The 21,575-nt window shown below is 43.8% G+C and overlaps 1 protein-coding gene across 5 annotated transcripts in view; it reads left to right on the top strand.

Annotated features, from left to right (window-relative positions):
- Positions 1–21,575, top strand: part of PRPSAP1 (phosphoribosyl pyrophosphate synthetase associated protein 1) — a 46,887-nt gene that overhangs the window by 5,246 nt on the left and 20,066 nt on the right. For 4 of the 5 annotated variants that reach the window (XM_043497515.1, XM_038371762.2, XM_038371761.2 and 1 more), the window contains 2 exons: positions 14,039–14,091; positions 16,449–16,515. In XM_043497515.1, the coding sequence (XP_043353450.1) occupies positions 14,039–14,091; positions 16,449–16,515 (120 nt within the window). Of the gene's footprint in view, positions 1–14,038; positions 14,092–16,448; positions 16,516–20,198; positions 20,280–21,575 lie in introns of all 5 variants that reach the window. The other variant, XM_038371765.2, reaches the window with a different exon arrangement.

Below are 21,575 nucleotides of genomic sequence, written 5' to 3'. Positions count from 1 at the left end.
TACATGGCAGAGGGGCATTGCTGGCACATGATGACATATATCACATTGGTAGATGCGCAGGTGAATGAGCCTCTGATAGTGTGGCTGATGTGATTAGGCCCTATGATGGTGTCCCCTGAATAGATATGTGGACACATTTGGCAACGGGCTTTGTTGCAGGGATATGTTCCTGGGTTAGTGGTTCTGTTGTGTGTTGTATGGTTGCTGGTGAGTATTTGCTTCAGGCTGGGGGGCTATCTGTCAGCAAGGACTGGCCTGTCTCCCAAGATCTGTGAGAGTGATGGGTTGTCCTTCAGGATAGGTTGTAGATCCTTGATGATGCGTTGGAGAGGTTTTAGTTGAGGGCTGAAGGTGATGGCTAGTGGCGTTCTGTTGTTTTCTTTGTTGGGCCTGTCCTGTAGTAGGTGACTTGTGGTTACTCTTCTGGCTCTGTCAATCTGTTTCTTCACTTCAGCAGGTGGGTATTGTAGTTCTAAGAATGCTTTATAGAGGTCTTGTAGGTGTTTGTCTCTGTCTGAGGGGTTGGCGCAAATGCGTTGTATCGTAGAGCTTGGCTGTAGACGATGGATCGTGTGGTGTGATCTGTGTGAAAGCTGGAGGCATGTAGGTAGGAATAGCAGTCGGTAGGTTTCTGATATAGGGTGGTGGTTATGTGACCATCGCTTATTAGCACCGTAGTGTCCAGGAAGTGGATCTCTTGTGTGGACTGGTCCAGGCGGAGGTTGATGGTGGGATGGAAATTGTTGAAATCATAGTGGAATTCCTCAAGAGCTGCTTTTCCATGGGTCCAGATGATGATGATGTCATCAATGTAGCGCAAGTAGAGTAGGGGCATTAGGGGGACGAAAGCTGAGGAAGCGTTGTTCTAAGTCAGCCATGAAAATGTTGGCATACTGTGGGGCCATGCGGGTTCCCATCGCAGTGCCACTGATTTGAAGGTATACATTGTCCCCAAATGTGAAATAGTTATGGGTGAGGACAAAGTCACAAAGTTCAGCCACCAGGTTAGCCGTGACATTATCGGGGATACTGTTCCTGACGGCTTGTAGTCCATCTTTGTGTGGAATGTTGGTGTAGAGGGCTTCTACATCCATAGTGGCCAGGATGGTGTTTTCAGGAAGATCACCGAAGGACTGTAGTTTCCTCAGGAAGTCAGTGGTGTCTCGAAGATAGCTGGGAGTGCTGGTAGCGTAGGGCCTGAGGAGGGAGTCTACATAACCAGACAATCCTGCTGTCAGGGTGCCAATGCCTGAGATGATGGGGCTTTCAGGATTTCCAGGTTTATGGATCTTGGATAGCAGATAGACTACCCCAGGTCGGGGTTCCAGGGGTGTGTCTGTGCGGATTTGTTCTTGTGCTTTTTCAGGGAGTTTCTTGAGCAAATGCTGTAGTTCCTTTTGGTAACCTTCAGTGGGATCAGAGGGTAATGGCTTGTCAAAAATGGTGTTGGAGAGCTGCCTAGTAGCCTCTTGTTCATATTCCGACCTATTCATGATGACGACAGCACCTCCTTTGTCAGCCTTTTTGATTATGATGTCAGAGTTGTTTCTGAGGCTGTGGATGGCATTGTGTTCTGCACAGTTGAGGTTATGGGGCAAGTGATGCTGCTTTTCCACAATTTCAGCCCGTGCATGTCGGCGGAAGCACTCTATGTAGAAGTCCAGTCTGTTGTTTTGACCTTCAGGAGGAGTCCACACAGAATTCTTCTTTTTGTAGTATTGGTAGGAAGGTTTCTGTGGGTTAGTATGTTGTTCAGAGGTGTGTTGGAAATATTCCTTGAGTCGGAGACGTCGAAAATAGGATTCTAGGTCATCACAGAACTGTATCATGTTCGTGAGGGTGGAGGGGCAAAAGGAGAGGCCCCGAGATAGGACAGATTCTTCTGCTGGGCTAAGAGTATAGTTGGATAGATTAACAGTATTGCTGGGTGGGTTAAGGGAACCACTGTTGTGGCCCCTAGTGGCATGTAGTAGTTTAGATAGTTTAGTGTCCTTTTTCTTTTGTAGAAAAGCAAAGTGTGTGTTGTAAATGACTTGTCTAGTTTTTGTAAAGTCCAGCCACGAGGAAGTTTGTGTGAAAGGTTGTTTTTTAAGAGAGAATCCAGTTTTGAGAGCTCATTCTTAATCTTTCCCTGTTTGCTGTAGAGGATGTTGGTCAGGTAGTTCCGCAGTTTCTTTGAGAGTGTGTGGCACAAGGTGTCAGGATAGTCTGTGTGGTATGTAGATTGTAATATATTTTTTACCTTCAGTCCTTTTGGTATGATGTCCATCCGTTTGCATTTGGAAAGGAAGATGATGTCTGTCTGTATCTGTTTTTTTTTCATGAAGTTGATAGATTTCCACTCCATACAGCTAAATTCAGTGCCTTGCATAATGACAGCTTTCAGAGTAGTAGCCATGTTAGTCTGTATTTGCAAAAAGAAAATGGACACAAGAATTATAACATTCAAAAACCAGTCAGAGAACACTTCAGTCTCTCTGGTCACTTGATTACAGACCTAAGAGTGGCTATTCTTCAACAAAAAAAACTTCAAAAACCGACTCCAACGAGAGACTGCTGAATTGGAATTAATTTGCAAACTGGATATAATTAACTTAGGCTTGAATAGAGACTGGGAGTGGATGGGTCATTACACAAAGTAAAACTATTTCCCCATGTTATTTCCCCCCTCCTACTGTTCCTCAGACGTTCTTGACTACTGCTGGAAATGGCCCACCTTGATTATCACTACAAAAGGTTTTCTTCCTTCCCCCTCTCCTCCTGCTGGTAATAGCTCATCTTAAGTGATCACTCTCCTTACAGTGTGTATGATAACACCCATTGTTTCATGTTCTCTGTGTATATAAATCATCTCTCCACTGTATTTCCCACTGAATGCATCCGATGAAGTGAGCTGTAGCTCACGAAAGCTTATGCTCAAGTAAATTTGTTAATTTCTAAGGTGCCACAAGTACTCCTTTTCTTTTTGCGAATACAGACCGACACGGCTAGTACTCTGAAATCTCCCAAGAATGAAACTCTCAAGGTTCAAATGCCCACTTTATGCACTCCTAGCAAGTTTAGAGTTTTAAGATCCTCTGCTACTGACACCTACATTGCTAATGTATGATGGGTGAGTAAATGACAGATTTAGCTTTAACTTTGAATTTCCATAACTTTTGATTTGGCTTATGTTTGACAGTGCTGGAGCTAAGCATATGCTGTATCATGAATGACTTAATATCTTGCAAAACTTCCTTTTTAAACAACAAAGACACTTCAGTTATATAGCACAATTCTGCCCTCCCTTCCCTCCTCAAGCTATCCATAGACTCTCCTGCATCTCAGATAAACTTGTGGGTTTTTTTTTACTGTTGGGTTTGTTGTTGTTTGTTTTAAATTCCTTTCCCTGACTGATGTCACATTGTAGCTAGGAGGATCTGTGTAGCCTGATTATAAGCCTCCTTTGGAAAATACCAATTTTTGTAAGACAGACGGTTCCTTGACCATTGCAGCTCTAGTGGGCACTGCATTCAGAAGTAGTAACATCTGCTCTGCCAACAAAACAGTTTAAATATAGGAGCAGCACAGATGCGCTTGGATCTCATTCTCTGATTGCAGAATGTATTTCATGCAGAGGATACAAATGCTATGTACCACTCACCACTCTTAGCTGAGAGGAGGAGTTGAAGTCTGCTAATGCCTACCAAATGCATGAGAATGCCAGTGTGTTCTGGAACATGGTACTACCATTTAACCCTGTGCATACTGCAGGTGGGGGTGGGTGGGTGTATAAAGCATTCATTTGGCTCTAAATATGGAAAATGATGGGGATCTAAAGATGGAAAGAAAATTGTGAGCATAAACAGAATGGACTAATAAGGATAGGATTAAAAATGGGAGTTCTGATCTTTGTGTGATCATAGTGAGCCCTGTACACCACCCCTTTAAACCAGAGAAGTGCTCCTAGCTCATGAGAATCTCTCTTTAGCTGAAGGAGGCAGTACTATTGGGTTCCAGGATAAAGCTGTGTCCAGCCCTCCTTGCAGGGATCTCTTGGAGAAGACCAAAGCAAAAGAGTGGATGATGTGAGGGAATCAGAGTACAGACCCACAAGGCGGCTAGTTTCATGGCCTCTGTGTACCGCCTGTTTTTATTTGTCCCAGAGTGGAAGGAGTAGGGAACAGCATGCACTCTCCTTCATGCTAAAACATGAAGACTCACTGCAGGACGATACCAAATCTTGAAGAATAAAACTGCATTGGAGCCCTGGACCAAAGGATGTAAACTCATAACTGAACGATGGCAAGCGGTGTCAGGAAAGAATGTAAAATGAGTGCAGCATTGTTCTGTGCTGGAATGTTGTCACTGCACAGCCTGGAGTATAGGATTTTGAGGCACCTTGAGAGGGAGTTTCTGGGTGACCTGGGTGGAATTACTAGTCTTAACAAACAGGAATTTATTTTGCATAATGTCTCTCTGCTTGCTTTCTCTCACACATTAGGGGAGATTCATTCATGAGTAATAGACTGGAAAGGGCAAGGTCTGCATAACCTATGCTAGTGGTTCAACTGTTTGATTATCATCCTGACTAGAACAAATGATGCCCACAAGGTTTCATCCTGAGAGGAGCTGAGTACCTGCAGCTTCTGATGATTTGAGTGGAAGTTGCAGGTGCTTAGCTTCTTTCAAGTCTGCAGTTATGTGTAGAGCCCTGTGGGGATACAAAATTTTGGATCCACACCAACACCTTCTAGAGCAGCAGTTCTCAAACTGTGGGTTGGGACCCTGTTTTAATGGGGTTACTGGGGCTGGCATTAGACTTGCTGGGTCCCGGGGCTGAAACCCTTGGGCTTTGGCCCCGGGACGGTGGGGCTTGGGTGGGCTCAGGCTTTGGTCCCCCCTCTCCTGGGGTCGTGCAGTAATTTTTGTTGTCAGAAGTGTGTTGTGGTGCAATGAAGTTTTGAGAACCGCTGCTCTAGAGCAGCAGTTCTTAACCGGGCATCAGTAGTTTTAGGGGCTGCATGGGCCCCGTGGGGCAGAAGCCTGGAGCCCTACAGAAGGACCCCCTGAAATGACCCCCCCATTAAGACCGGCTGTGCTAGAGCCCTGCGTTGATTAAAAAAAAAAAAACATTAGATTCGATCCACAAAGATGGTAAACAATACAGCTGCATACGCGGACATAAAGCAGATATCTGTGAATTTGCAGGGCCCTAGTTATGTGAGGGGAAAAGCCAGGTTTGTATCCTTGAGATAATAGGGCTTACTCAGATATGTGAGCGGCACACATGAAACCTAATCTCTGTATGTATAGTAGGAAAAGTATCTACCTGTCCTTCCCCTTTCACCCATTCAAAATCAAGAGAAATCAGACAACTTGTTGCAGGGTTGCTGTTGCACTAGAAAGAATGGCTGACTGTAGAGTGTATTTAAAAGTTTTACAGGAGGCAGCTCATGCCCAAGCTATAGTTTCTTTGCCCTCTACTATCCTGGTCATAGGGCACAATCACTCCCGTTCAGTCAGCCCAAGCATGATCTACAACCCATAATGTAGCACTCCAGGAAATTTTGAACAAACTGTGGCCTTTTTTGAGTAGAGGCTAATTAAGAGGTGGTGCCACCAGAAGGTCAATGCCAGGATGAAATTGTATCCTAGTTGGGAGGTTTCAGCTGCAAATATAAACAGCATTTTCTGTTTAATTTCAGTGTTAAATCCTGATTTTCACTGAGGCTTGAATGTAAATTATGTTGAGATAATTTTGAATGTGCAGTTGCTGTCTGGCAGAGTGGAGGAAGCAAATGCAAATGCAGTAGGTATAATCTTCTCCATGCTAACTCATCTGTGAAGAGTCTTTGTATACCTAATTATAAAAAAAGAAGAAAACTCCCAAATTATAATCTGTTGCTGGTGGTAAGAACCTGAAATTAGTTAGGGAAGTGGATTGGACTGAAGAATTTATGGATCTAAAGGTAGAGGAGGCCTGGGATTACTTTAAATCAAAGCTGAAGAAGCTATCGGAAGCCTGCATCCCAAGAAAGGGGAAAAAATTCATAGGCAGGAGCTGTAGACCAAGCTGGATGAGCAAGCATCTCAGACAGGTGATTAAGAAAAAGCAGAAAGCATACAGGGAGTGGAAGATGGAAGAGATCAGCAAGGAAAGCTACCTTATTGAGGTCAGAACATGTAGGGATAAAGTGAGACAGGCTAAAAGTCAAGTAGAATTGGACCTTGCAAAGGGAATTAAAACCAATAGTAAAAGGTTCTATAGCCATATAAATAAGAAGAAAACAAAGAAAGAAGTGGGACTGCTAAACACTGAGGATGGAGTGGAGGTCAAGGATAATCTAGGCATGGCCCAATATCTAAACAAATACTTTGCCTCAGCCTTTAATAAGGCTAAAGAGGATCTTAGGGATAATGGTAGCATGACAAATGGGAATGAGGATATAGAGGCAGATATTACCATATCTGAGGTAGAAGCAAAAATGAAACCGCTTAATGGGACTAAATCGGGGGGCCCAGATAATTTTCATCCAAGAATATTAAAGGAATTGGCACCTGAAATTGCAAGCCCATTAGCAAGAATTTTTATTGAATCTGTAAACTCAGGGGTTGTACCGTATGATTGGAGAATTGCTAACATAGTTCCTATTTTTAAAAGAGGGAAAAAACGTGATCGGGGTAACTACAGGCCTGTTAGTTTGACATCTGTAGTGTGCAAGGTCTTAGAAAAAATATTGAAGGAGAAAGTAGTTAAGGACATTGAAGTCAATGGTAAATGGGACAAAATACAACACGGTTTTACAAAAGGTAGATCGTGCCAAACCAACCTGATCTCCTTCTTTGAGAAAGTAACAGATTTTTTAGACAAAGGAAATGCAATGAATTTAATTTACCTAGATTTCAGTAAGGCGTTTGATACCATGCCACATGGGGAATTATTAGTTAAATTGGAAAAGATGGGGATCAATATGAAAATTGAAAGGTGGATAAGGAATTGGTTAAAGGGGAGACTACAACGGGTCCTACTGAAAGGTGAACTGTCAGGCTGGAGGGAGGTTACCAGTGGAGTTCCTCAAGGATCAGTTTTGGGACCAATCTTATTTAATCTTTTTATTACTGACCTCGGCACAAAAAGCGGGAGTGTGCTAATAAAGTTTGCAGATGATACAAATCCGGGAGGTATTGCCAATTTAGAGAAGGACTGGGATATCATACAGGAGGATCTGGATGACCTTGTAAACTGGAGTAATGGTAATAGGATGAAATTTAATAGTGAGAAGTGTAAGGTTATGCATTTAGGGATTAATAACAATTTTAGTTATGTGTCCCCAGCTTATCAATTAGAAGTAACGGAGGAGGAGAAGGACCTTGGAGTATTGGTTGATCATAGGATGACTATGAGCCGCCAATGTGATATTGCTGTGGAAAAAAGCTAATGCAGTCTTGGGATGCATCAGGAGAGGTATTTCCAGTAGGGATAAAGAGGTTTTAGTACCGTTATACAAGGCACTGATGAGACCTCACCTGGAATACTGTGTGCGGTTCTGGTCTCCCATGTTTAAGAATGATGAATTCAAACTGAACAGGTATAGAGAAGGGCTACTAGGATGATCCGAGGAATGGAAAACTTGTCTTATGAAAGGAGACTTAAGGAGCTTGGCTTGTTTAGCCTAACTAAAAGAAGGTTGAGGGGAGATATGATTGCTCTCTCTTAATATATCAGAGGGATAAATACCAGTGAGGGAGAAGAATTATTTAAGCTCAGTACCAATGTGGACACAAGAATAAATGGATATAAACTGGACACTAGGAAGTTTAGACTTGAAATTAGACCAAGGTTTCTAACCATCAGAGGAGTGAAGTTTTGGAATAGCCTTCCAAGGGAAGCAGTGGGGGCAAAAGATCTATCTGGCTTTAAGATTAAACTCGATAAATTTATGGAGGAGATGGTATGATGGGATAACATGATTTTGGTAATTAATTCATCTTTAAATATTCATGGTAAATAGGCCTAATGGCCTGTGATGGGATGTTAGATGGGGTGGGATCTGAGTTACCAAGAAAAGAATTTTCTGTAGCATCTGGCTGGTGAATCTTGCCCATATGCTCAGTGTTTAGCTGATCGCCATATTTGGGGTCAGGAAGGAATTTTCCTCCAGGGCAGATTGGAAGAGGCCCTGGAGGTTTTTCGCCTTCCTCTGTAGCATAGGGCACTGGTCACTTGCTGGAGGCTTCTCTGCTCCTTGAAGTCTTTAAACCATGATTTGAGGACTTCAATAGCTCAGACATAGGTGAGGTTTTTCGCAGGAGTGGGTGGATGAGATTCTGTGGCCTGCGTTGTGCAGGAGGTCAGACTAGATGATCATAATGGTCCCTTCTGACCTTAGTATCTATGAATCTATTGTTTTCCTGGTCATATAGATGAAATACCATCAAGCAGAAGCTGTATTTTCTTGTCTCAGTCGTTACTGTTTTATCGGGCACAGAATTGTGCAAGATGCTTCACAGAAGACAGATACAACTCCTGCCTGAAAGTTTAAAATCTGAATTGTAAGTAAGACTCAAATAAAAATGACAGGCTGTACGAAATGTGTGGAGAGGAGTCCACCATGCTGTTAGTTTAAAATATCTTCAGTACAATCTAGAAAGAAAGGGAAAGGTGTATTCTACAGTGCTGCAGAATTCACCCCGTGCTGCAGAGTTGTGCTCCAGAATCTCAGCTCTCACTTTAAAAACAAAACACAAACCTCAAATATGAACCTAGCATAAACCAATGTGGTGGTGTCTGCCTGTGTTTGGAGAAGGCCTGAAACAGCTGAGAGGTGTGAACTGCCACATTCTGTCTCAGTCAGGGCTCCATGGACTTCAAGATAGTCTGGCTGTGCAATTCAACATTTTCTACAATTCCACAAAGATCAGTGTCTTTGTTGCAGAATTTGCCATTTTGCTGTAGCCAGGCATCTGACATCTTGCTTTGTGTGTCTGCCCTTCTGGGATCTGCTCTCCATCTTCCAGCACAAAGGGGAATTAACTGGATTAATGCATGCTCCCTGCACTGTTCCATGGAGCCAGGCATCAGAGGTTCACCTTGTAGCCAAGAACTGGGGAGCCAAAATTGTAGGCTGATGAGTTGAATTGCTTGGAGAACTGTGCAGCGGCCAAGGCAGGGACCCGGGGAGGTGAGCTGCTGACGCTGGCTACAAGATTCTTGCTTCCCTGACGCATCTTGGGAGGGAGGTTGTGCAACAGGTAACCTGGACAACATTGGGGGAGCTGATGCCTGGGAAATGGAGCCAGGCCACCTGCACAGCATAGCAAAGAAGCCCATTCTTCAAAATAATAACTACATCAATGAATATTTTCAATTCTGAACCGTTGAGGATGAAATGAGAATGGAGGATATTCCAGAGTATTGAAATAAATTCACATTGCTACTAAAAGTAGGGGTTGCTTTCACAAAGTTGTAGATGAGGCATTTGGTACCGTCTTGTCATGGAGTTAACAGGGCCTTGACTGTAGGTAGCATTTACACTGCAATTAAACACCATGGTTGTCCTGTGTCAGCTAACTTGGGCTTGGGCTATGGGGGCTGTAAAATTGAGGTGTAGATGTTCAGGCTCATGCCAGAACCTGTGCTTTGGGACCTCAACAACCCTGCTACTCCAAGTGCCTTTCCCCCTTTATTACTGGAGGGGTGTTAATGGGCTACTTCACCTTGAATGGTCCCTTGAAATATATTATATACTTATGCTAAACAATCTGTTCTACTTTGTATTTAGCTGTGACACTGAGTATGTTTCCCAGGGCTGAAGAAGAGCTCTGTATAAGTTCAGAAACTTGTCTATCTCACCGACACAAGTTGGTCCAGTAAAAGATATTACCTCACCCACCTTGTCTCTCTAATTATAAGTTTATTCCCTAAGGCTATATTCTACCCTGGACCTTTGTGCAAACCTCCTGTTGACATAAATGATAGGAAGTAATTCTGTGGAATTCAGTCCTCTCCAGAGGGAATCTGACATCACCCTTGCCCCACCTCTGCCTTTAAGGGGTAAACAAGCAACTGATAGAACCCTGATCTAATCAAGGCTGTTATCAGCATCCTTTTAGCACAAAGTTGAAGACTGAGATTTTATCTACACAAGTGTACAGAAACTGATTTTAATAAATCAGTGTAACTCCTTTGTGTAGAAACACTTAAACCAATTTAGAGTACTTTTATATCAACTCAGTTTAAGTAATAAAGGCCTGAACTGCCTAGATTTTTATGAACCCATTGGCTGGTGGGCTCTACACAATCACTGCAGATCAGGTGTCTGTCTACTGAGAAAAAGCTATACAAATAATAATCCATGTATTAAAAAAAGGTAACTTGAAATGCAACTCTTGACTTCTCCAGTGTTTTTGAGCAGTCAGTGCTTTATGGCAGGGATCGGCAACCTTGCGCCTGCCAGGGTAAGCCCCCTGGTGGGCTGGGCCGGTTTTTTTTACCTGCTGCGTCTGCAGGTTTGGCTGATTGCAGCTCCCACTGGCTGTGGTTCTTCGCTCCAGGCCAATGGCGGCTGCGGGAAGTGGCGCGGCCCAAGAGATGTTCTGGCTGCCGCTTCCCACAGTCCCCAGTGGCCTGGGACAGCGAACCATGGCCGGTGGGAGCCGTGATCGGCCAAACCTGCGGCCATGGCAGGTAAACCGGCCCAGCCTGCCGGGGGCTTACCCTGACAGGCTGCGAGCCAAAGGTTGCCAATCCCTGCTTTGGGGTTTGTGGGCTGATGACAGTATCTACAAGTGTGTTCTCAATACTTTTACTTTCTCTTGACCTGTTATCTAAACCCGAGCTGCGCCAGTTCAGTTGCACTGAAAGTTGACTCTCTGGCCTTCACTTGTTCAGAGAAGTAACTTGCCTTCTTTTAGCCTCTTATTTCAGCAGCACAGAACCTAGCTTGCATCGTCTACTCTATTAATTCTGAAGCATCAGGCTCTTGTTTCCTGCTCTGCGTAACTGGGTTCTTGCCAGTGCAACCTCTCAAAGCATTGCAAACCTTCTCTTTATTTATCTTACACTATGTGGTGTTGAATCTGCCACTTTCCAGATGGCATTTTGCTAAGATCTTTCCAGCCACAGTATTTTAAAGGCTTCCTGTATGCTTAGATTGCTTACTGTCCTTAGATCAGTGGTTGGCTACAGGTGTCTGGGTGACAGTCTCTTCAGCAGAACACCTTTTCCAAATGGAGAAAGCAGAATAAATTGCCTGTTTGTGAAGTTGGAATTTATGTATCTCCAAAAAATGGTTAAGAATTTCTGTGCACTCATGGAGGAAATAGCTTGCATTTTTAGGCATCTTTTTTTTCCAATGCTTTGTGTGTTTTTTTTTTTTTTTTTTTTTGTTCTCTAGATTTTGAGCTGAATCTTTCAATAGCAGGCCAAACTTCCATGGTTTTAAGTTTCTGGCTTTGTAGTCAGGAGGGCTGAAGAATCCCATCAGGCTACAAAATGGAAGCTAATACTCTACAGGCCTTTCAACTGAAGGACTTGCATTTGCTGTGACAGCCTGACGGCTCTCCGTTCAGATTTATCGGAGCTTGGCTGTGCATAGCAAGCTGCCGGCTTTCGTTTGAAGCAGTGATACTTAGAAGGGAGCTACCTTGTTACTGGGTGACAAACTTTGCTAGGTGACTGTAGGCTGCTGTGTCCCTTCCACTAGGAGTCGGGACCTACGTCTTGTTTGCCTGCACTCTTAAGCAGTTAGCATACCCAACTGGATAGGACAAAGAACTGGGATTAATTTCTGGATTCTGTTCCTGGTTGTGCTGCTGACTAGTACTCAGAGTGCCATGGAAACATTACTTAAACTCTCTGCCTCAGTTTTCCAATCTGTAAAATAGGGATAAGGGATATCTTCCTTTGTAAAGTACTTATTTACTTGTAAAGTAAATATGCATGGTTGAAAAGCAATGTAATAGCAATATGTGTGGACCCTGGGCAGTAATAAAAAGTGGAGACATTCACCTTCCTTTTCTACCCTTTAATAATACCACAGACTGATAGTACCACCTAGTGTTGTCCTTCAAATGAGACAGTAAACAGAACTCCCTTGTGCCCAATGTAGGTGGCAGTTCAAAATCCAAACAGCCATAGAGTAGGTGAAAACCACAGTATCCTAGCCACCAGCTCCTTTTCAGTACATTTCTGGCTATATGTGACCTTTTGCGGACTAAGCCATTTTTAGACACCTAAGCACCTTATAAATTAATGTCTGCACCATCACTGCACTTAGCTGTGTAGGATGAGATGGTGGTTAATTATGGTATCTTTTCTGGCTGTAGGCCAGTGGCAATAAAAATTGTGGCTTGAACAGGCTTGTGACACAAGATGAGGATAATTATATGTTCTCAAAAATAAGCTTTATTTTGAGGTTTTGTTTCCTAACTGCAATATTTATGCATGTGCCTACATTCTTTGTATTTATATAAGGATCCATGAAACTAACAAGAAAACCCATGTGTTAAAAGAATGTATTTACTAGACTCAAAACTACAACTGGTAATTCAGTGAATAATCCTTTTAATTGAAAAGGCCATGAATATTCAGGGCTCAATCTAACTATCCTGTGACTCAGCTGAGATGAAACACACACTTGTGCAGAATAGAGGATCTACATGTCATTGAGATCTTAGCTGAACATTCTAGATGAATTACATCTGTAATCAGATATCTTTTAAACAAATTATCTTTTAGTATAATTAAATTTTAAATACAGCAAATTAATTTGGAAATATGTTAAATACACACACAATGTAATGAAACCTGCTTCATTAAACAATGGAGTCCTTTAAGGGTATGTCTACACTGCAGTAAAAACCTGCCACACAGCAGCTGCTGGTTTGGGTTAGCTGTCTGGGGTGTGAAGCTGTAAAGACACTTGATTTTTGGCTGGAGCCCAGGCTCTAAGGCACTGATGGGGAGAGTGCCAGGGCCTGGGCTCCAGCCCAAGCCCAAACATCTACACTCCAGTTTTGTAGCCCCACAGCCTGAGCCAGCTGGCCCAGGCCAGCTGCAGGTCTTTTACTGCAGTGTCAACATGCCCCAAGAGGCTTGTTAAAAGGATCTTTAGTATATAACAGTAGGTAGAATTCTAACAGTTATGATTTGTATTCTGTGTATCTGTACATAAAAAATAGATGCCTTTTATTGACTTCTTGCTAATGAACGGTTTTAGTTTTATGTATTTCTCACATCAGAAAAATGTAAAGTAATCTGAAAAATCAAAAAACTTTATTTGAAAATGATGGCAAGGGAAGATGAGACACACTGGGTCAGTGGGGTGAATTTTTAAAAGTGTGTTAATGTGTTGCAAAGAAGCGCATAAACTCAATGTACAGTTCTATTCTGAGATTGAAATCTCCTAGCTCTGGGTTTTTTCATAGACCCCAGTGTAGGTATTAATCTTATGTGCAGTTGGGGCAGGTATAGTAGGTCAGTAATAAGGAATGTGTACAAAACTGTTGCAGTCTTTTGGGTTCTATCCCATTTCATTTTAAAATGTGTATTTTCTGGCTGAGAGTACACTTTATTCTATACCATTGGAGATATAGCATCTGATAAATCTGAAAAGACTATTCTTGGTATGTCATTAATCTGTAGCCAAACATTCTGCCCCTGTACTGCTTCTGCCTCCTACCACACTGTGTATAACATTAAAGTAAACAAGTTACTTGGCAGGGGAATGATGGTAGCATTCATGAAGAGACTAGATAATTTGTATGGCCTTTTTTAATACCTTCAGAAGTAAAGAGCTTTGAGAGTCACATTTAATACACTTGGCTTTTAAAATGAATAAGTCTTAATTTGAACATTGCAGCTTGCATTTTTGTACTAAATTCTCCATTTGGTAATTTTGATAAATGATTTACACATGCTGTAATTTTTATTTGACACTGTGTTGTATAAGGCTAAGCTTCATATGGTGAGCCATTTAATGCCTCAGAACACCAATGCTTTAGAAAACAAACCAATTTAATCTATTTTTAACCCTCTCCTCCTCCCTTTTATCAGGCGTCTTGGTGTTGAGTTGGGAAAATCTGCGGTGTACCAGGAAACCAATGGAGGTGAGTCAGTGTTACTGTGCTTCCAAGCCTGTCTCACTGTTACATTTAGAAATTAACTAGTGGTAAATCTGCTGACCAAACTTGTGTAATAAGGGACCAGGTAACAGAGAAATATTATAGGGAAAAGGATAAACTTGTGTTTTTAAGTCAGGAGATCATTCCTATTCCTGCCTCTGCTAAACTTCCTGTATGACCTTAGGCAAGTCAATAAATTGGTCCATGCCTCAGTTTCCCCATCTATAAAAGACTGGATGATCTCTCTACCAGTGCTGTCATCTCAGTCTAGAGAGAATGCAAATTCAAAGAGTTACTCAAAAAGGGCCCTAGAAGTTACATAAGAATGGCCGTATTGGGTGAGACCGATGGTCCATTTAGCCCAGTATCCTGTCTTCCCACAGTGGCCAATGCCAGGTGCTTCAGAGGGAATGAACAGAACAGGTAATCGTTAAGTGGTCCATCCCCTGTCACCCATTCCAAGCTTCTGGCAAGTACAGGCTAGGCACTAGGAACACTTCAGAGCATGATTTTGCATCCCTGCCCATCCTGGCTAATAGACCTTGCTGGACCTATCGTCTATGAATTATCTAGTTCTTCTTTGAACCATGTTCAACTTTATCTCTTATTTAAATGTATTTGGGCACCTGTCTTCAGACATCTAAGTGCTTTGTTGAAATAGATGTGTGTGTTGGCTGAAAACAGAGCCCAATGGCCTAGTTGTAATTCAGCATTTCAGTTCTCCACTGACATTTGTACAAAAGAGTAAGTAGAAACAGGAGGAATGATTGAAGTGGAAGTCTATACAATGAGTTTCAAAACTGGCAAGGGACTCTTATGGACAGTTATATAAAAAAGGATCCCATCTGAAGAATTCCTTATCTGTTAGGGAGCCTGGCCCTAACCAGATTGAAATGGAGCAAGGGCCACCCAGCAGACCTCAATTGCCTTGTGGTACATAGAATGATGTACAGTGTTATATCTACCTCCAGTCCTAGGACAATTACATGTTTTATATGTCAGCAATAAGACCTTGTTGGCTTGCTTATTTGCCACAACAGTGAAGAATGTTCAGCCAGTTTTGCATTGAAACGCCCCAAGAAGAGGTTATTGTCACTGGGTGCTGATTCAGTCCTGAGCAGTGAAAATATGGATATTTTAAGCTATTGGGATTTTAGTTACTGCCCTTATATAGTTATAGAGCATCATCCAGAACATCTTGTGGTTTCAGGTTTTGCTCTTCAATCTGTGCAGTCTGCCATTCTAACTTATGGTGACTGATTGACTCTTTCTGCATGAGTCTTGGCTCATGCTCCCTGTCTTTTGAGTTTACTGTGATATAACTTTTAAATTGGGACATTTGCTTCAGGGTACAGATTCATCCTTCATCACTGCACTGCAAATCATTAATCTCTTTGAGCTAAATCCCTTTACGTTATCACAATTGCCCAAATAATTGGACTTTGAATTTCGCAACCTGATAAACCTGCCCCATCTTTCTCTCTTCTTCCCACCAACTTAGCCTCTTATTTTATCATGAATGTATGGAAAAGGAATGCTTGAAAAGTCTTCATACCCTAATAGTATTGTTCTGGCTTGCAGAGCTGGTTGACTACTTGGCTTATTGTAACTTGAAATTTGAGTGGTGAGGGAGAGATGGTTTAAGTGGAGACTCTGATTTCTGACCTGAAACTGTCTCTCCAATTGGAGGAGAGTGTCTGCTTGCTTCAAAAGCAAAACAAAAGATACATTCCAACTTTGAATTCTGCACTTCATGTTATTGTTTACTAGCCTGTAAGCACAGAGCTGACCTTGCCCTAAGATATAGAAGGGCTTATTCCTTTTTCATAAAATGCTGTAGACTGTTACATGTTTGATATTTCTTTGTTCACTGAGTGTGGTGTTGACAGCGATCATCAGCAAAAGAAAGGAAATAGAAAACCTCTGGACAACTTTATGCTGCTTTGGAGGTGAAACATCCTGTAGGAATTGAGTAGTTCTCTGCCTCCCTCCGCGCCCCCTTCCCCCCCCCCACACACAACATGTAAAGTTATTGCAGTTCAGCCTAATTCTCCATCTATTTATTACATCCCATTGTAATTACAAATATCTCATTGCTACATCATGCAAACTCCTTGCTTCCAGAGAGCAGCCTTCTGGAAAATCCAGCCGACTTACTTGTTTATGATCTGATATGTAAATTTTCTCTGGGTAGATTCTGTGGGTTTTAAAACTCCATTGCTTTATCTTTAAAGCAGGCCCTTATTCCTGACCTGCTGGAAAAAGTTGCGATTAATGTGCTGTGTTATCTGCTTCATTCCCAAACAGCAGCTTAGGGCTGACTATTTTTCTGTCATCTTCAGAAACAAGAGTTGAAATAAAAGAATCTGTCCGGGGCCAAGATATCTTCATTATACAGACAATACCCAGGTAGGTACTTTCTGGCTTAATTTAAATCTGTGATAATGAGGATCCCGTCCACTGGAGTGTACTTTGAATTTCCAGCTTAGCAGATTTGTTCTGAGGTTTTGTATCTACTTGCCACCATAATAGTGTGTTCTTTTACCAGTGCTGCTGCCTTGATGTCCATTTCTGTTGGGAGGGTGGTGTTTTGCTGTCAAAATTCCCAGTAGATTGCACCACAATCAGCTGAGAAGCTTTTAATCAGATAGGCTAAGTGTGCCACTGCAAGCAACAACAAATAAAACTGATGGCTATGAATGAAAACTTCTCTGTTCTGTGCTATGTAGTCCTTGCAGACTATTGCTCAGTGATTTTGATTGGAACTTCCATTTCAGGATGTGTAATTTCCTCTGCCTTCCAATTACCAAGCAGCGGAGCTAGCAACAAAAGGGACTGTTGCTTTCATTACAAGTTGAATTACTCTTTCCTTTCCTTTGATTGTAATGATATGAAACTGAATTAATGTTGAAGCTCTGACTGCTTTCTGTGCTTCCACGTCACTGAACCATTCCATTCTGGCTCTTAGGTAGGCCTTAGAGTAGGGGTGGGCAAACTATGGCCCGGGGGCTGCATCCGGCCCTTCAGACCTTTTAATCCGGCCCGGGAGCTCCCGTCAGGGAGTGGGGTCCAGGGCTTGCCCCTGCTCTGCACGGCTCCCAGAAATAGCAGTATGTCCCCGCTCTGGCTCCTACGCATAGGGGCAGCCAGGGGGCTCTGCACAGCAGCCCCTGCAGCTCCCATTGGCAGAGTGCCTGGCTGCGCCTCCACGTAGGAGCTGGAGGCAGGACATGCCGCTGCTTCCTGGAGCTGCTTGAGGTAAGTGCTGCTTGGAGCCTGCTCCCCTTACCTCCTCCAGCGCCCCACCCTCTGTCCCAGCCCTGATCCCCCTCCTGCCCTCCAAACCCCTCAGTCTCATCCTTCTGCACCCCAGAGCCCGCACCGCCAGCCGGAGCCCCTACCCCCCCCCCCCCCCCCCCCGGCATCCCTGCCCCACCCCGGAGCTCCCTCCTGCACACTGAACTCCTCATTTCTGGCCCCACCCCAGAGCCCGCACCCCCAGCTGGAGCCCTCAACCCCTCCCGCACCCCAACCCCCAATTTCGTGAGCATTTATGGCCTGCCATACAATTTCCATACCCAGATGTGGTCCTTGGGGCATTTCTCCTCAGGTCGGTCTATTTGTTCTCTAGGTTGGGCTGTACTGGCTTTGGGTTAGGAGGGCAAAGAAATACTGAAAGTCATGATGGGCTTAGAAAACCATCCGCTACCCTGAGAATCTTGCTTGATTCCGGTAGAATAGTTGGATAGATGAAGTGTCAGCGAAGGCAAAGAGGTGAGTTTGAAAGTGTGCACTCATTGCTGGTTTCTTGCTAAATGATTAGTGCAGTCAGTGAAAATCAGTTCTGGAGTATTAAAAAAAGTAGTTGCAACTAGGTCTCATACTATTCTTAAAGATGCAAAATTACCAGAGGTGAATGTTGCATTGTTATTGACTAGCAAAGTGAAAAAACTCATGTGCTTTCAGGGCTTTGCCCAAGTTGCACATTCTGTTATTAAACTGCTTACCAGCACTTAAGAACAAATTGATGATGGAACATCTTATGAGCAGAAGCCTTTTCCAGTCTTCTCTGCAAACACAGTCCATATACTAAACAAGTCCAAACTTATCCCCTTCCTAAGGCTTGGCTTCATTAATAAAAATATCAATGACAATATAAGATCAGCTTGAATCTTTTTCCCAGGATTGGCTGCTCTGAGGGGTCCTTTCTCAAAACTATTCAGCCTATACCTTAGATAGTCTATTCCCAGAAAAGCCATTCTCACATCACATACATACAGGTTAAGAAATGGAGTACCTGTGGTACCTTAGAGACTAACAAGTTTATTTTGAGCATAAGCTTTTGTGAGCTACAGCTCACTTCATCGGGTGCATTCAGGTGAAGAAATTGGTCTCCTCCCTGATTAATCAGACCCCCTGTTTTTCCCCAGCAGGATCAAAACCTGCTAATAGAATGAAGGTATTTGGGCAAACACTGCTGATTTATGTAAATCTGAGACAGATGAGGTATTTCAGTCAGGGAAATGATAAATCAAAATTTGAGCAGGCAGTAAACTTGGGAGAAAACACGAATGTCTCACTAATTGCTGTCAAGTTGTTCAGAATTTTTCCCTTCCCCAGACCTGACTTGATCATGCCTGTCTAAAAAAGTCTCTGCTCTTTTATCTTTGAATGAGCGTTGAAAGGACTTGGCCTCCAAATGAGCAGCCACTGTGATGCAGACAGGGTTCTTTATTCTTCAGCTTCATGTGTGCTTCACTGTGTTGCTTAGAGAGGACAAGCTGAAGGTTGTCTCCATTCTGCAGTAGATTTTAAGTCAGCCAAGCAGGAGTGTGAGGAGAGGAAGTGAATGGATTATTGTTTTGCAGCTTCCCATCTTGACGGACTCCTCAGCAGCACAAAACTTGATATTAAAATAGTGTTCAAATACTATGGAATCATGCTGTAAACAGTAAAGATGGAAGAGCTGATAATAAATTGAGATACCAGAAGTAAAGGTAGTGGGGAGTGAATGGAATGAGCTGCCTGGCTCCAAGAGTGTTGTTAAATGTTGCATAGTAGAATCTCTCTTCTGTTGAGCCAGTTGTTTAGCCATGTCACTGGGTGCTCTGACCCACCGCCTCCTGGCTGCACCTGGGGATTAGCTCTGCCAGGCCAACACCCTTTCCTGCAGTTGCACTCTGTCACTCTGTGTTTTGTGCTTTCGGGACACAACTTGTCCTGCTTTGTGGCTTGACTCGCTGGCCAGGTCCCTGTAGTTTTCCCTTCCAAGGCAGGCTGCGTTTTCAAAGTCTCTTGAGACCCACTGTCCCAGACAGTCTTCCCTTTCACTGCCCCATAATGGTGCCACTTCCCCAGTGTCTGGCAGGGAAAGCCAGGCCTGCCGACTACACTGGGTTCCACCCTAGGGACTCTGCACAAACCTTGACTACTTGTTGTAATCTTATGCCTTGCTGCTGTATCCCTGGGCTGCTTCCTACCTTGCCTTCTTTCACCCTGAGTGTGACTGCACCCTCTCTGCAGCCCCTTTTACTCTCAGCTATTGGGCTTTATAGGCCACCTTGTTCCTGTGCAGCTGAAGGTCCTCTGTATTGCTCCCTGGCTCCTCCTCCAGGTGCAGCCTATGCAGTTACTTGGCCCACATTAACCCCATCAGGCCTTGTGTGGGATGGACACCCCATCACAAACCACTAGAATAAATAATTTTGTGAATTTCACAAGGAAAGGTTGGAAAATCGCAAAGGCTCCAGACTGCAGGAATAATGGTGAAAGATAAAATACACTGTAAATAGGGAAACTGTTTAGATACAGAGAAGCCATTCAGGAACAGGTATGTAGGCTAAGGTCTAAGAGCTGAGTGCATAAATATGATTCAGGATGATGATCAAACAATCCAGGGGTAATACAGTTTGTTGAACAACTTTGGTGCAGGCCCTTAGGGAATGAGTAGTAGTGCAGTACTTCCTCCAGAAAGGAGGGATGGCATAGACATAAGGAGGCAAAGGTGACAAGCCACGTAAATAAGTTTATTGCTTTTGTGCAATCTACTAAATTATGTACTCACCACAGTGGTTTCTCTTCTCCTTCCTCAGTTCTGTGAAGTTTGTCATATATGGGTTGGTTTCCTGAAAAGGAGAACCTAGCCACTGTCATGGAAGCCTTCAAAATTACTGGTACTCATCCCTCATCTGTGTGTGTGTGTGTGTGTGTGTGTGTGTGTGTGTGTGTTTTTCCAGTGATGTAAAAGTATAATTCAAGAGAAGGTGGGATAAAACATGAAGTTTAAACTTTTTTTTTAAGCCAAAAGTATAACTTTGATAGCATCTTTCTCTCACCTCCCAGCCCCACTGACATGGCTATGCCACTGAAGGAAATAAACAGTTCTTTGTTAGTTTGCCTTCCTGAGAGGCAGGGGGTTGTTTTATATAATTCTTGGCTGGGTGTTTCATAGCAAACAAAGCCTTCTTGTGTCTAAATACCATTGTATATGCAGGCTGATGGAGCCAGCAGACTAACAAACACTCAGAATGTTCACGAAGAAACACAAATAGAGGTTCATTTCCAGAGGATGGGGGGAGTAATGAAGATAAAGAAATGGGACTAGTTAGTTGTATAACACTTGACAAGCAAGAAGAAATCAGAAGTTGAATGGAATGTCACTTTGACAACTCTTGGTCTCAGTGCTCTCAGGGACATTACTCTGTTGTTCAGGGGGAAAGTGGAACCCAGTGCGGTCAGAATGCTGTGACTGGATGAAGGATAGTAATCAGTAGCTTGAGATGCCTGCAGTGGCTTCTGAGGAGCTGCAATAGACTTGCGAAAGACAGCTCTTCATGGGTAGAGCCCTGCGCAGATACAAAAATGTGGATCCAGATCCGCCAGGATCAACCCACAATCCACTAGCCGTCTTTAACCTGTATCCACAGTAGCAAGCCATCTCACAAGGGCTAGCAATGGGGAGGGGAGGGAATGGGGGGGGGGTCTTGCAGGGAAGAGGCAGCTTGAGGTTGGGGACTGGGGATAAGGGGTAGTGCGGGAGTGGGGTCTCGAGGAGAAGGGGCCATGCAGGGAGGAGGGACTGGGGGGAAGGGGCATCACGTGCTGCTGCTGGGGCTCACAAGCGATGGCATGTGGCGGCGGCGGCAGTGCATGTTGCATCACAGTGGGGTGGAGGGGTGGGGTGGGCCTGGGACTGGGAACATGGCCAGTGCTGCCAGGGTGGGTCATGATGGGGAAGCTGGCGCTGCCTGAGGGGCCTGAGCTGCTGGACAGGAAGCAGTGCAGTGAGCGGGTGCTGGACAGCCCCAACACTGACCTGCCGCCCAACCCCAGCCACTGGCTCTGCCGCCAGCCCTGAGTGCCTGTGCCCCCCGGGCTGCCTGAGCTGGACACTGCAGCCCAGGCACCGCCTGTGAGTAGAGCCCTGTGCAGTGGTATCTGCAGCCGATCCACTATCCGCAAAAGTGGTC

This window comes from Dermochelys coriacea, chromosome 14 (genome assembly GCF_009764565.3).
Source record: "Dermochelys coriacea isolate rDerCor1 chromosome 14, rDerCor1.pri.v4, whole genome shotgun sequence".
NCBI classification, from domain to species: domain Eukaryota; kingdom Metazoa; phylum Chordata; order Testudines; family Dermochelyidae; genus Dermochelys; species Dermochelys coriacea.
Note: the sequence above shows the minus strand (reverse complement) of the source record. Positions and strands in the feature narration are given on the sequence as shown.